This window comes from Melanotaenia boesemani, chromosome 19 (genome assembly GCF_017639745.1).
Source record: "Melanotaenia boesemani isolate fMelBoe1 chromosome 19, fMelBoe1.pri, whole genome shotgun sequence".
In the NCBI taxonomy this organism is placed as follows: domain Eukaryota; kingdom Metazoa; phylum Chordata; class Actinopteri; order Atheriniformes; family Melanotaeniidae; genus Melanotaenia; species Melanotaenia boesemani.
The window spans coordinates 9,980,874-9,996,114 of NC_055700.1; the positions used below are offsets into that span (position 1 = coordinate 9,980,874).

Genomic DNA, 15,241 nt, shown 5'->3' on the forward strand with positions numbered 1-15,241 from the left:
CACAAGCCAAACAATATACTGACATTGCAATCCTTATTTTCCTCTTTTCCTCTAAAAAGTTCATTTATATGCATTTAGTTAATTAAAAGGCAATATAATTGGTTAAAGTTTTTAATTGATAAAGTATGTTTTTGTTTGTAGAAATTAAGAACATTTTACCACTATTTCTAAAACTGATACCTTTGTTTTCAGTTGTTCTGTCTGTGTGCTCCTCATGGCCATGTCCGGCTGGTGTTTTGTGTCCATGTTCATTTTCTTCAGATTTGTGTGTGGCTGAGATACCACAGGTTTCATAAACATAGGCTGAACTATACATTTTATTGTGTACATTTATGCTTTCTGTATGATGACAACAGTTATTCTACATAAACTTAACACAAAAAGTAAGGAAACTTGTGTCTAGTCTGTTATCCCCCTCCCTTAATAACATCAACTGGTTTTGTATTATACATTTCTGGAAAGCCTCATTGATTACCCAGACGTTTAGCTGTGCTGCTTGTTCCACAGAAGAACGATGCTAAGTTGTACCTCATTCTAAAGGTGACTAATCCGGCTTTTTTTCAATAATGTACTATACAACATCAATTGGGTTCATTAAAAGGAACTAATAAGTGACCAAACACAAATTTACTTACTTTTATTGCTAGGTTTAATTAAAAGTGAAGCCATGCAGGCTGTGTTCAAAAAGTTTAAGTTATAATCTTAAACCCTATTTTCTTCAGATACCAGAAGTAGGCTATCACTACATATACCTGTCCTTTCAGTTTTTGCGTGTGTATGGTCCTCATGTCCATTCCCATGTGAAGCTGTTGTTTGGTGGTCATGTGTCTCATGTGCATGACCATGAGAGTTATGAAGGTCTGAAAGAATAATTTCCATTAAAGTTACAGGTAAACAATTTCACAAATATCTGCTGCTTATTCATTTGGTTTTCAGGAGGCCCATATTAGTAAATTTATTCTTTATACATTTCAATTGCTACAGATAAAAGTGGGCTATAACTACATCTAACCGATATACCTGTTTTTGTGTGCCCATTCTTCTCCTGTCTGTGCCCCTGTGAAGTTGTTGTTTCGTGGCTATGTGACACATGTGACACATGTGTCACACGGGTAAGTCCATGAGAGTTATAAGGGTCTGAAATAACCATTGTCATCAAAATTAAAAGTAAACGTTTTCTTAAACATTTGCTGTTTATGCTTTTTTCCTTAAAAAATAAGATTTTTATAAGCTTATTTATGGTTTTACAAATTTTATTAAGACTGTAGCTACAACTGCAGTTAAACAATTTACCTATTGTTTCGGCTTTACTGTGTGTATGTTCCTCCTCTCCATGCCCATGAGCCTGATGTCCATGTCCATGAGGAGATATTGTGTGTCCATGAGTCTGATGTCCATGCTCATGAGGGGCATGAGTCTGATGTCCATGCTCATGAGGGGATATTATGTGTCCATGAGCCTGATGTCCATGTCCATGAGACTCATGAGGGTCTGAAAAATCTCAGACAAGTATTAGTTATTTTTTATTTCTTTTGTGTTTTCAGAGACTCGTTTTTCTAAGTTGAACAGCTATTTTCCTACAAATTACTCAAACCTACAAAGAACTACCATCCATATATTTAAACAAGATACCTTTTCCGTCAGCCTTCGCCTGCCCATGCTCAGATGAACTTGTGTGTCCATGAGTTTCATGTCCATGTTCCCCAGATTTGTGAGTGGCTAAATCACCAGGATGTTGGTTAGGGTAATGAAAAAAGTATAATAATAAAAAAAAAAATCTAAAGCGGTTAATATAATCTCTGCTGCTTCAGTTTTTCAGTGCATATTTTACACTAAAAGCTTCAAGTTTATCTTGTAATAAAGTGTATCAACTCTGTTTTGGCTGCACCACAAATAGGCTACAGTTTAATAATCTATGAAGTCATTTTCTTCTCTACATTCAGAAAAGATATCCTTCCTTCTCTTTTCATTCCCCACCTCTTTCCTTTTTGTGTTCAGATGAGGTGGTTGTTTTGTGGCTAAAAACCTCCTGTATGTCTTTCTCAAAACTGTGGTGAACTGAAATTGCACAATCACTCACACACAAGCAAAAATAAAGACATAACGTCGCCAGTTTTGAGAGGTTTTTCTCTGCCACAAAACCTCAGATATTAAAAGTTTATCTGCCACATATTTGAACTACATTATACAGAACATACCTTAAACCCAACTCTACATTGAATGCTAATGCAAAAAATATACCTTTGTGTTCTTCATGCACCTTTTCTTGCATATTTTCTCCATGTGGCACAGACGATGTTTTGTGGCCATGACTCTCATGCCCCTCAGACACATGGGAATCTGTCATACCACAGTTTTTTTTTAATTAAGATAGCATACAAAAACAACAACGAAAAGTTGTTTTAGTGACAACTAACCAGCTACAACCAACATTTAAGACTTCCTTCAGTTTTTCTAACTTCAGATACCATTGCTGTATTTTTCTGAGGAGATTTCTGCTGTTTTAGGTTGTCAGTTTTCAGTTTACATAGTAAAGAATGAGCAACTTCATACCATGTAAACTTGCAAGCATAAAACTGAAAGCTGCTAATTAAAATTCTCTATTTATACCCATTAAAGTTAGTATTTCTGTCACTTCACATAAAGTTCAAAATGTATTGAAAGCAGTTTCAAAATGGCTACCACTACAAACAAAATAAGTTACCTTTCCGTTCTGCATTTCCTTTTGTATGCTGGTCTTCACCATGCTCAGGTGAGGTTGCTGATCTGTGGCCATGGGCGTGATGTACATGCTCAGACATGTGGGAGACTGACACACCACATTTTCAGCAACTCAAAGTATCAAGACACATCCTACTGTTTATCTACCGCACATTTTTTATCACTACATGTTAACTACACGTTAGCTATACAGCTACTGCCGCATAGAAAATACCTGTCCTCTTAGGTGTTCTTTCTACATGCACATCCTCCTCACTGTTCTCCCCATGCTTGGAGGCTGCTGACTTGTGGCCATGAAGCTCGTGTGTGTGTCCGCCAGATGTGTGGAGGTCTGACTCAGGACAATAATTTTTGACAAGTTACATTTCTGCTAGTTCTATTTTTTTTTTTTTTTGTGGGGGGGGGGTGGAATTGACATGGCATCTAAAGTTAAGGTACCTGTCCTTTCCACATGCCTTTCTCTTTGCTCCTCCTCCCTTTTCTCTCCGTGCACAGATGATGTCATTTGGTGGCCATGAGTGTTGTGTATGTGTTCTTCAGACTTGCTGGGGTCTGAAATATCACAGTATTTAATTGAAACAATAAAGAAAATCTTTGGGGAACCTACAGTATTGAAAATTGTATAATTACGATGTAATTAGATGCTGTAGAACTGTATAATTCATGCAGCACAATGCACAATAAATAAACTTATTTAGTTATGTCAGCAAAACAAAGCCTGGTATTGCAAAGAGCTAGTTAATTATCATTAATGGACAGATGACATCATGATAACTTTAGTGACTGTTGTTAAATAGATTTGGTCAGCCTCACAAGGCTGCAATTATCCACTAAGGTCCCCTTGCAGAGCAGAGAACTCAGAAGGAAAGGTTGGAGATTCGCTAACACAAGACTTATTGTCTTCTTCAAAGCTTAACTGTAGCAGGTACAGCTTTTCATTTATTCCTTAACTTCCGTTATAGATCCTTCCTAACAGTCACAACACTCAATCAGGTTTAGTCCATTCTTTAACTCTCCATAAACAAATTTAAATTAATTAAATCTTTAATGTCATGAAAAAAAAAAACCAAACCTGTTTTTCTCTAACAAAATATTAAACTTGCAATTTTGAGAAAACATAAAATAAATAAATAATGGAATGGTTATTCAACATTTGTACTACAACATGAGGTATTCATATGCGTCGATGTATCTCATGTCATGTGACCTCTTTTTAGCCAGTCAAGCTTGTTGACCACAGAGATAATCAAAAAGTGTGCATTTCCTAAATTTAAACTTTCTCTCTCTCTCTCTCTCTCTGAGTCATGGACAAGGATTTTTCCTAAAACATCATTCTAATCTTCTAAACTTATAGTATGATACTATAAGACAATGCTGTGCACTGAGATTTACCATGTTTTACTTTAGTCTAAACCATGTGTGCTTAAAAGTCCATTTTTACATATACTCATTGACTACTTAAGAAATATGGGTCTCATTACGTTGCCTTCCATTGCTCTACTCTTCCTCCAACCTCTCTTAACCTGGTTCAGATAAAGATGTAGTTTTCTGTCCCTGAGTCTTGTGCTGATGTTCTCCTGACTCATGGGAGACTTGTACCACAATAATTAAGCAATAACTCTGACACAATTCTGCATTTTCAGCATTATTTTCGTTTTATTTGCCACCACTAAGCACATTAACCTCCCTGTTATTTATAAAGTACAATGTACTACTTTTAGCTACATACTGCTTCAGTTCATACAAACAATATCTTTTATTTTTTCTTTCTTTATGCTCCTCCTCTTCCTCACTTTTCTCTCCATGTCCAGACAAATTTGTAGGTTGGTGACCGCGAGTTTATTTGGCCTTTTCTCAGGAGGCTGAGCAATGAAATATGGGTTTTGCTTCTGTCTGTTTTTCATTTTAAACTCAGCAGCTTCAGTTACTGTCTAAACAAGTGTATGATGATACTGTTGATGCCAAAATTGGGATTTGTTGACTGACAGACAATCTTGTCAGTGAAGAGATAAATAAATATAGATTTCTGCTTCAGTTTTTATTGCCCTAGTTTTCACTCTCAGCTGTCAGGTTTCACAGTAAACGTTTATCTACTGCAGCAAAAGTAAAAAAGTGTATTCATACAGAATACCTGTCATTTCAGATGTTCTGTCTTTTTCTCCCCCTCCTCTTCCTCCCTGTCCTGCCTATGCTCTGAGGAGCTTGTTGCTTTGTGTCCATGAATTTCATGTACAGACTTATGGGAGCCTGAGACACCACAATCATAATTAACATAACAAGAACAGACACCTTGTGCGGTATTTTACAAGCTCTTTCCTCAGCTGCCTGAACAATAAGAACTTTATAATTAGGCTGATGCTGAAGCGGGTAAAGATTACTGATAGCGTCTGCCGTTTTCCTTTCTTCCTGTGAGACATTTTTCCTTTTCTCTTCCTTTCTCTCTCTGTCAGATAGTGGATTGCCCCATCAGGGACCTCAGCCCTGGGCTTGGGAAAAGGCTGTGAGAGTCAGAGAGGCTTGAGAAACTCCTTCATCACTGCATTTTCACTCTGGGTGTGAAACAAATGACATGCACTTGCTTTTATCTGAATGTCATGAAATTGTGTGCTTCTTTGTTCCCTCTTGTATAGACAGACAATCTATCTCTGCTCTTTTTGTTATTGTGTTTACCCAAAATATGACTATTTATAATACACCATAGACTGTCTTATATTACAGTGATGTCTCCTCATGGGTGTGCTTCCCCATATTAAGATGTTATGTTCTGTCTGGTGCCAGAGTTGCAAAAAACCTCTCAAATCAATACTAGACAGCTTAGCACACACATTCCAATTATACTGCATTTTTAATTGTCTTCTTTCTCTTCTTCTTTGTATACTCCACTCTCCCACAGGGCTTTATGTTTTTCCCAGAATCCTTTGCCTCAGGTTTTAGGGCTACAATGAGCCCAAGTGAAAAAGATGTGAAACTAGTTTACACATCAAGTGTCGCCTGCCCTTCCTAACGTGCAGGCACAATTTAGTGTCATCAAAACACCATACAGAGGTGATTTCTATTGAAAATGCAGATAACCAATCACGTGATAACGCCATCCACCTCACTCAGGGACTAATGATCACCGGACCACAAGAGAATACAGAGCTGCATGCTTCCATCTGCGTTTTCCCTTGAGGTGTTTGATACAGGCAACGTACATCTCCAGTTATTCTTCAGAGAGGGGCATCCTGCAAGCATCCCGCTCCCCTGCAGTACATCCCCCCTCCAGGCTATTTCCCGCCCACTCACTCCTCTTTACCCCCCCCATCCTCCCTGGGGCTCCAGTGTGACAGGACATCAGCAGCTGTTCTCACAGCACCCTGGACCATTTCACAACTGGCATCGTGCCATCATTACATCTCATCAAAGTAACCCCTGCTTACCTCTACTCATGTCCTCCTTAGGCCCCACTACACCCGCTCTTTCACACATCTGTCACAGCTGCACACTCACATGCTGACAGAAACCTACTCTGTTGGTAAAGTAGGATCCTGAATCACAGTTGTTTCAAAGGCTGCTGTGGCAAAGCAGTGTGCATAAATGCATTTAATCTCAGTAACACGTGCTGCCTTGGGGGTAGGAGTGATTCTTGATATTAATCTCAATCAGCTCAGCCCAAGCTGTCTGACATTAGACACTGGCAGCTGGAGTATTCTGGGTTTCTCTACGCTACCTAAAAGAAGGTTGTGTGTGAGTCTGTTAGGCTTTGTAAGGCATGACAGTGATGGAGCTCTTCATCTGCCCCCTCACTGGCAGGTTGACACCATGCCAAAAGTAGCAGAGAGTTACCTCAAATAGCACGTGATGGTTTTATTTATATCTTGACACTTAATATGTTAATACTGCAAACATAGTATTTTACAATCTGCTGCAGTAGGTTGAGGTTAAATTGTGCTTTGCCCTGATTCTGTCTGCTTTGTCTTCCTGTCTTTTCATCATTCTGATCCTGTAGCTGATGGTCTTTAATCCATGCGTCAATGTTTCTCAATGATGCAAAGACAATGCCAACACAAGTCAGACTTTCACTGACCCTTCTAGTACCAGTGTTCAATAAACTTAGTTTCTCTCTTCAAAGCTTTCACACACACCTACATAAAGTAGAGCACACTCTCACTATCTAAACCAAATGCCTCTCTCACATGTGATAGGGTGCTGAGTAACATAAAAATGATGAAAGCTTTGGTTTAATAGCACATTAGTGACTCTCACGCCTTATAAATTCATTAATTTTAAAGGTTCCACACCATAAATGCCATCACACTGGCTGGAAATGAAAATGATCTCCTGATTCAAAATTAGATTATTCTATTTTCTGTTGGCTTTTGCGCTATATCTGCTGTCATCTAGAGCTATGGGCATGCCTTACCTCTCTCACCATGCCTTGCGTCGGAGTGTTTTTCTGCAGTTTCAGATGAGCTTGTGTGAGCTTGGTGGACTTGAGTCAATGGATGGTGGTTGGACTCGTTTGGGACTGTGTGATGATGATGTGAGGACTCCTCTCGGACTGGGTGAGACAGATGCGTGTTTTCTGGGGGTGTTTCTGAATGAGTGAGCTTATCTGGTGTCAGGGAAACCCCATGATGTTCTGGTGAAGGACGAAGAACCTCTGTTCTAACAAGTGTTTGAGATTCTCCATTAGGTTTCAGTTTAGTCTCAGACAAAGAGGTGGTCGGTAACACATAGTGTGTTTTTGGAGCTGAGATCTCTGTAACTCTGGTTTCTGTTGGTGGAGCTCTGCTGTCTGTGGGATCAATTGCATAAGGACAGAGAATGTAAATGCAGTGAGGAATGGGCACGCTAAGACATTAGCATAAGAGATGCTGCCTCAGATTGTTTATCCAAAGAAAGCCTGGCTTTCCCTTTTTTGTTTTCTCTTCAAACGTGCACATACACACACAGCTCTGCACATTCCTAAGACACAGAAGTGAGAACACACAAGGAACGTGTGATTTCACACTGCTGAGATAGGCTAAACTCAAAATCTCTTCCACAACCCTTTCAGTGCTGGAAATGCAGATATGTCTGCAAAACACTGTCAGTATCAAAAGTGTGACTATTGTTAATATGACTGTAAAATGAAATCAGTGAGTGCCAGTGTATTACGTTTTACACCTGCAAGTTTATGTATGCGCTAAATTGTGTCTATTAATTTCCATTGTTAAATGTTATGTCCACAAATTCAACATTAAACTTTATTCAACCAATTATCAAACAAATTAACACAATTGTAATAACTGACAACCTTTCAGCTGCAGTGCTATTCTTTGTACTACTCTTACCACTTTCATAATAGAGAATATTATAGAGAATATCTAAATTCAAATATGGCTAAATATGGTATTTTAGGTCCAACATTAAGATTAACTATGAGATATTAAATGTGGTATTTGTTACTTTTAAGGTCAAACCAAGGTAAACCAGTCTTGTTACTCACTATTAATGTTATGACTATCAAAAGTGCATCAAAAAACTAATTCCGTGTCCATTTGCTTAGGTGAAACTTCTCAAATTCCTTTTCTGAAAGGGACAGTGGGTTTTTCTATTTTCATGCATGTTTAACTAGACAACGGGAAAACATGGATAGTAAGCAACCAGGAACAGGAAGGGGGAACTTTGAAGGTTTTTTAATCTCAGGCTAGCAAGGGATTTTACATCTGAGATTTTTGTAAGCTCTACATCAACAGTAAAACAAGTCATTTACATAACTTTAAGCCAAAGCATTAAAAGTAATCTATTCTAGTATTATACTGCAGTATGGCTAAATTTCCATAAGCAGGTGTCTCACACTACTGTATAGCTCTTACCTTTGCTTATATCAAAACCATGAGAATTTGGAAAGCTGAAATGTTGGTTTGCAACCCCAGAGGTTGAGCTGTGGGAGGTAGTAGCCACTGTATTTAAAGAAAGAGGGCAAAATGAAAGAATCTTGGTGTCAGCTGAAGCCATCCAACAGCGCCACCACTCTCTCCTGAAATGCATCAACAGCCTAAGCTGATTCAAATCATAATCTTCTAATATGTGCCCGTCTGTACAAATGGACTTACTAACTGTCCCATGACACACACTCTGGCACACAAACACACACTTAATATACACACAAGCAAGTGAGCATATGGTGTCTGTTCATGTGCTTTCACATTTTTAGCTGTTTTCCACATAAATGCATTTGCATACAATGAGGCCATTTGACACTGTTAATACAGCCCATGAAAGTATAACAAAAATATTTAATGCCACCTGTCAGCATTCTCATCATTTATTACCAGTGTGCTAGACACTGATTTAGCTGCACACTAATGAAGCCATTGTAATTCAGGATCAGTTAACGTCTGCAAAAACACCTAATGGTGGCGGACAGCATGGGTGTTAATGTATCACATGGTTTTCCAGACATGATCCAATCCCTCTTACTAAAACCAAGTGAAATTTTTAAAAAATGCGTACACTTTCCTGAATGTGTCTGGTGTGCGACTGTTTTTGTTCATATTCAGGCTCTTGCAGCTCCTGGGCCTTATAGTGGATGAAAAAAGAAGTGTGGTCATGTGAGGTTATGCAGTTGGGTAGGTAGATATATGACTAGGTTTTAGGATTTGTTTTCACTGACCTACCCTCCCCCATCGCCAACACTCATCTGTGCAGCTGACCAATGGGCTGCAGGCGCAGTGGATCAGACTCTCTTGCCAATAGATCGCTAATCCTCATCTGAGCATGCTCACTGACTTAACTGGGGCAGGGACAAGACAAAGGATGCAACTATGCTGACATGTGTCTGGTGTAATACGTATATACATTTATGCATCTGCATGTCAGTTCAAACAATACTCATAAACATACTGATCTTAATGCATTTTACCTGTCAGCTTTTCAAATTACACAATTAATAGTAATACAAAAAACAGGCTGCTTTATCACTTTTCTTTATAACCATTTGGCTCTGAATGCTTTCAGAAGATAAAAAAACATCACAGCTTAAATTATCCAAGACAACCAATGGTTCAAAGTGATGTAGTTATTTAAGTCATAGGACCTTGACCACATAGTATGATAAAAACCTTTGTGTTTGTGTGTATCAGTGTGTGCATGTACAGTAGTGGTGGCCTCTCGGTGTGAATAAAACCTAAGACCTCAGATCCCCACCAGGAGTAGGAAAGACGACGATGATTTATGGGTTTCACTGAACTGCACCATATGTCTGCTATAAATCTAGATATACACAAGTGCACATACACATATAACAAAGGTTTACTCACATCATGGTCAGATTAAAGCTAAAAATATGCTTCTCCAATCCTAAAATATTAATAATAAAAAACACCACACCTTTACAATGGTATTTTTCTGTATGTTGTACCAGATGTGTGCATGTACAGTATACCTTTTTTGTAGACTGCACATTGCCCATTAATTTAAATTATTACACATACTACTTGCATTCAGAATTAATTGTTAGAGTTCAAATGTAACATGGATAAGAACTGCAATGATTGCTTGAAAATCATTGATAAACTTTCTTTGAAGTAATTTCTTGAAGTTGTTTTGCTCTCACCCAGAAGAGCTTCTTCAGTTCTGATGGAGATAGTGGGAGAGGTCTCATTAAAGAGACCACTGTTCAAAGTTTCATTTGAGGCTGAGTGTGAATAGGTGCTGTCAATCTTCTTGTGATGGCTGAAAGGATGCTATTGTAGGTGGGGGCGAGGAAATGCCTCAATCCTACGCCTGTGTTAAGGTTTCTCTACTCCGATCAGTAATGGGAGTAAAAGCGTTAAAATAAATTAAGTTACTTTTTTCAGTAACGGGTAATCTAATTACTCTTTCCATCATTACAATACTGTTACCATTACTGAGGATAAAACGGTACTGACAGCACATTACTATTGTAAAATGAGATTCATTAATGTTTTGGACGAACATAAGTTTCTCATTTGTTGGGACTATATTGTGCTACTCTTACAGTGGAGAGGAGGTGGAGTGATATAGCTGAAACTGGAGAATACCCTAAACGTCTGAATAGAAGAGTTGCCATGATGTGTTGTTAAACCGGGTGCAAGCTAAGATTAAAGCAGAGTCATATGTTTGAGCTAGAAGTTGTCCCCGAATAATTTTTATGACCCTAATTTAGTTAATTGTTAACACCAAAGAGACAAAAAGCGTTACACTATAATCCCACACGCTGACGCTGTCTTCATCTGACCGGGGACTTAGAGGGAGAAACAAACACATAGCCTAACTGATGATGATTTACTGATGAAGAGTAAAACGTCATGAGTCAGTGTGCATAGCCACAAACACAAACGACCAGCAACAGTCCAGAGAAAACAGAGGAAGAGTTTTAATCTGAAACCACATACATCAGTTTTCCCTCACAGAGACAAAAGACAAGAACGTTATGAGAAATGTTCATTATGACCAGAAACAGTTTCTTCATGGTGGCTGGAAGCACTTAGAATCATGTGAAGCAGCTCAGGAGCAAACTGAAACACGACATCCAGCAGCCTGAGATTAGTGTAGATGATTTTTCTGTTAAATATTTATTCTGTTAAGTTTCCATTTCATTCATTAGCCAGATCTAATATTCGGCTTTATTATGAGTAAATGAACATGCAGATGAATTTAGAGTTCTGTTAAAGGGAATATATTTTAACCTTTTTCTTTTTAAAGTAAAGGAATAATTACTTTTCCGAGTAATACTCTGTTAATGCTGTAACTCCACTATCAACTCCTTTACTTTTCACAAGTAGTAACGAGTAACTATAATTAATTAATTTTTTAAAGCCAAATGCCTAACACTGACTATGATATAGATGGCCTTTTTCATTCCCCTCTCAAACCCCTTGTTTTCTCTGTCCAAGTTTTTCACATTGTGGTCTTAAAAAGTGTGTCTTTATCATTAAGATGCAAAGAGTCCTGGCCTGATGAGTTGGCTCTCGTGTGTTAAGCCATTAATCTGTTAATATGTTTTTTTTTTTTTATCATTATTATTATTTTTTAAATGTTCAGTTTGGGAGTTGGGAGCCTTTTTTCTCATGTGGGGAGTTTAATGTGGAAAAGCAAAAAGTGGAAAGTTGTCAATTCCGCTTTTCCACCGATACAAAATGGACAGTTTTCCGGAACAGTCGGCCAAAGCAATGAGGAAATATGAAAATCTATGCAATACATGAAAAGCATGTGAAGAGATTGACACCACTCTGTGCAAAGCCCTGCCCCACCGAAATGATGTTTCTCAGGAACTATGAAATAAAATTTGAAAAAACAAACTTCTCTCTCAACCTACATTGGATACCATGACCTGGATGAATGACAACCTTCACAGCCATACGTTACAAATATTTTACAAGATGAAAAACTAAACAGTGCATTAACTGATAAAATAAGCAATAGTTTGGTTGGAGACTTATCATGGATGAATTTTTAAGTTTATGTACCAAGTTTAGGAAATAAAGTCTACATGCAACTTTCTATGAAGTTGTCTTCCATAGTGAACTTTTAAAAGTTAACTTTTAAGACTGCTGTTCTGTTTATTATGTGAAAGCTACTGTCAGGACCTCCTAAATCACATCTAATCACTGAATTGTTTGGCTGATCTCAAAAGGAAACTAAAGTGCTTCACTGTATAAAAAACACACTACTCAACGGATTTCCCCAAAACAACAACAAAAAAAGTCTGACGCCATCACAGCGATGCTCCTCCCATGTTTTAAATGCTTTTCTTGCAAAACATTCAAGGTCTACTGCTTACCAAAATGGCATGTTTAAATTTAGTAACAAGGCGAGCTGGGCTTTAAGGACCACTTTACTGTAGATCGAGGCAGCTGACAGATTCTGTTCACATCCATCCTGGGTGGTTTGAAATCAGTCAGTCAGAACAAATAAAGTCTGAATGTCCATACTCTTTGACGACCTTGCTCTCAAGACAGGACAATCCACATCTAACATTAATGTCGCAGATATAAATAGCCAGGGAAACGGTCAATGTACATCTTAAGACCTCCAGTAAGTTGCAAGATGAATTATGTATGATTTCTTCACTGACACAAACACCCTGCCTGTCAGAGTCAATAAACACATCCACAGGCACACACATTTGATTTGTCACATGTGTATAGTAAGTTCATGCTGCAGTATTACAGTAACATTTTATCAGCATTTGCCAGTGAAGGAAGAATTCAGATCTCTTACTCAGAGAAAAACATCAACATTGTACCGTATATATATATATATATATATATATATATATATATATATATATATATATATATATATATTATAGACAGACTTACTGACTGACTGACTACTGGACATTAAGCCATACCTGAAATACCGTTCATGCAAAGGTGGATTTGTTTTTCAGGATTTTGTAACCAACTATTTCTTTAACATAGATTTTTCTGCAGTGTGTGCAAATGTCAAAAAGCAAACAGTAATTACAGCTGGCAGATAAATGTACTGTGGTGTAAATAGGAACACTTGTCTGCGGGTGTATAGTGGACTGAAAGCATCCGGCAAGACATATTAGGCTTAGAGCTTCCTGAAGATTTTTACAGTACTAAGTAAATGTACTTAGTTTCATTCTATGTCTGGCTCAGGCTAAGCTACTTTTCTGTGCCTTTGGAAGCTCCAGTAGACTCATGGGTTGCAACCGCTGACCTCTCCTCCTCAGAGATGGTTGTGTCTCAACCTTTGTTTTATTTTCAGCTTCAAGAGCAGTGAATGTCCTAGATGAAGTTGCTGTTCAGAAACACACATAGGCATTTTCATTAAAAGTACTAAAGCACTGGGAGTTAAAAACTGGACTAAACCCTTAATCAGCCCATTAGTTATAATCATTCTTTTCCTTCATAAATCATACCCATTATTTTTCCAAATAACCACATGGTCATGTTTAATTGTCGGAGAAGGCCTTTAAATATCAGACGTCTGCAGTGCAGTCCAATGGCTCAGTCTATCCATGCATCATCATCTATACATGATATCAGGTTTTACTGTTAGGCAATGTGGAGAAAAACCCAGCGCTGTCAGGGTTGATGTTGCCACTTTGCCGATCGTTTCTGTCTAACAGCTTGGAGGCTGAGAGCTTCTCCACAGAGAGAATCCCTAATCAAATTCCCTTTTATTCCTGCCTCCCCTTGCTCTTCACCCGGAATCATACTGCATTACAACACACTAACATATGCCCGCATCCTTCTCTCCAATTTCTCTCTCTGTCTTGTTTCTTTCTCTCTCTTACCTCCATCCACCAACAATCGCACAACTATCTCTCATCCCTCTGTTCTTCAGTCCATCAACGGCACTGTCGTTAGTCTAAATATAAAGAAGCAAAACTGTGGAAGAATTCCTCCTGTGCAGGTTAGTGTGATGTGCTGTGATGAAAGGACATGGCGACAGAGAGACCTATTAATAATGAAGCACAGAGGGCCCAAGCTGCTGCATTGAGAGAGGAGATGTGGGGGAAGAGAAATGAGTGACTAGAGAGCCAGCTGAACATCACAGGAGAGAGAGGTGGAGTTTAGGAGACATACAGATGCAGAGGTGTGATGTAAAAACTTAAATTTGAAAAAAACGACGCAACAAAAAGGAAGGAAAGTGGAATACCATCTCTTCTGCTTTGCTTTGCATTATTACTTACTAGAACCGGAGGAAGAACCAGCAATTGTACCTGAAAGAGAATAAGAAAAGGAAGAAGAGATGAGAGCTTATTTATTTATGCATTCAATTTGCCTAAAGACTTGACTCTGCCTCATTCATCAGACTCAGGTGGCAGAGAGAGCTGTTCAGTAAAAATAAGGGTTTGCTGTGGAGCCACCTCTCGATGTCCCAGAGTAATTACTTGATCGGCACTGCCTTCCCAATCCTCGCTAATTTTACTCCTTCCTAAAACTCTCATATTCACAGACCTGCATCACATATTTATCTTTTAGGAGGACACTGCCACTTTGCTTCACTTCAATAAAAACTTTTTGCTTTTATTGCACATTTTCCTAGATTGTACTTATAGTTAGCCTGGCTTGGCATGCATAATGCAATCTGTAGAGACCAAACTCTTTCCCAAGCATGGCAATTTTGCGTACCAAGCGCAAGCTGCAAACATTTTAATTTTTAAATGCCACTAATGGGATTCAGGCATTTTAAAAGACTAGCAATGGGCTCTGAAGGTGTGTGTCAGTACCATTAGAAATGTGATGGAAACAACGGCATAGCAAAAGGAAAAAAGGCTGACAACAGAGCAATTTTCTGCAGGAACAGGTGTACCATTGTTTCTATGTGAGAGCCTCTCTGTGCATGTGAGTGTGTCTGTGTGAAATAAGAAATCTTGGGAGGGGCTGGCCTAGATTATTATTTTATCATAGCTAGCTATGGTAGCTGGCTACACTCTCCAAAAGGATTTCCTTCCACACACATTCCTGTGCTGTTATACAGCTCTGATCTGCTCTCTGCACAGAGGTGACAACTCAGGGAGCTCAGTACCTTTGTCATCTTTCAACTCATC

General features: G+C 38.5%; 1 protein-coding gene across 1 annotated transcript in view; it reads right to left on the reverse strand.

The window, feature by feature from the left end:
• The window catches only part of LOC121630378 (netrin-G2), a 75,973-nt gene that overhangs the window by 19,109 nt on the left and 41,623 nt on the right, over positions 1–15,241 (reverse strand). The window contains 1 exon segment of the mRNA XM_041970652.1: positions 14,381–14,410. Within this exon segment, the coding sequence (XP_041826586.1) occupies positions 14,381–14,410 (30 nt within the window).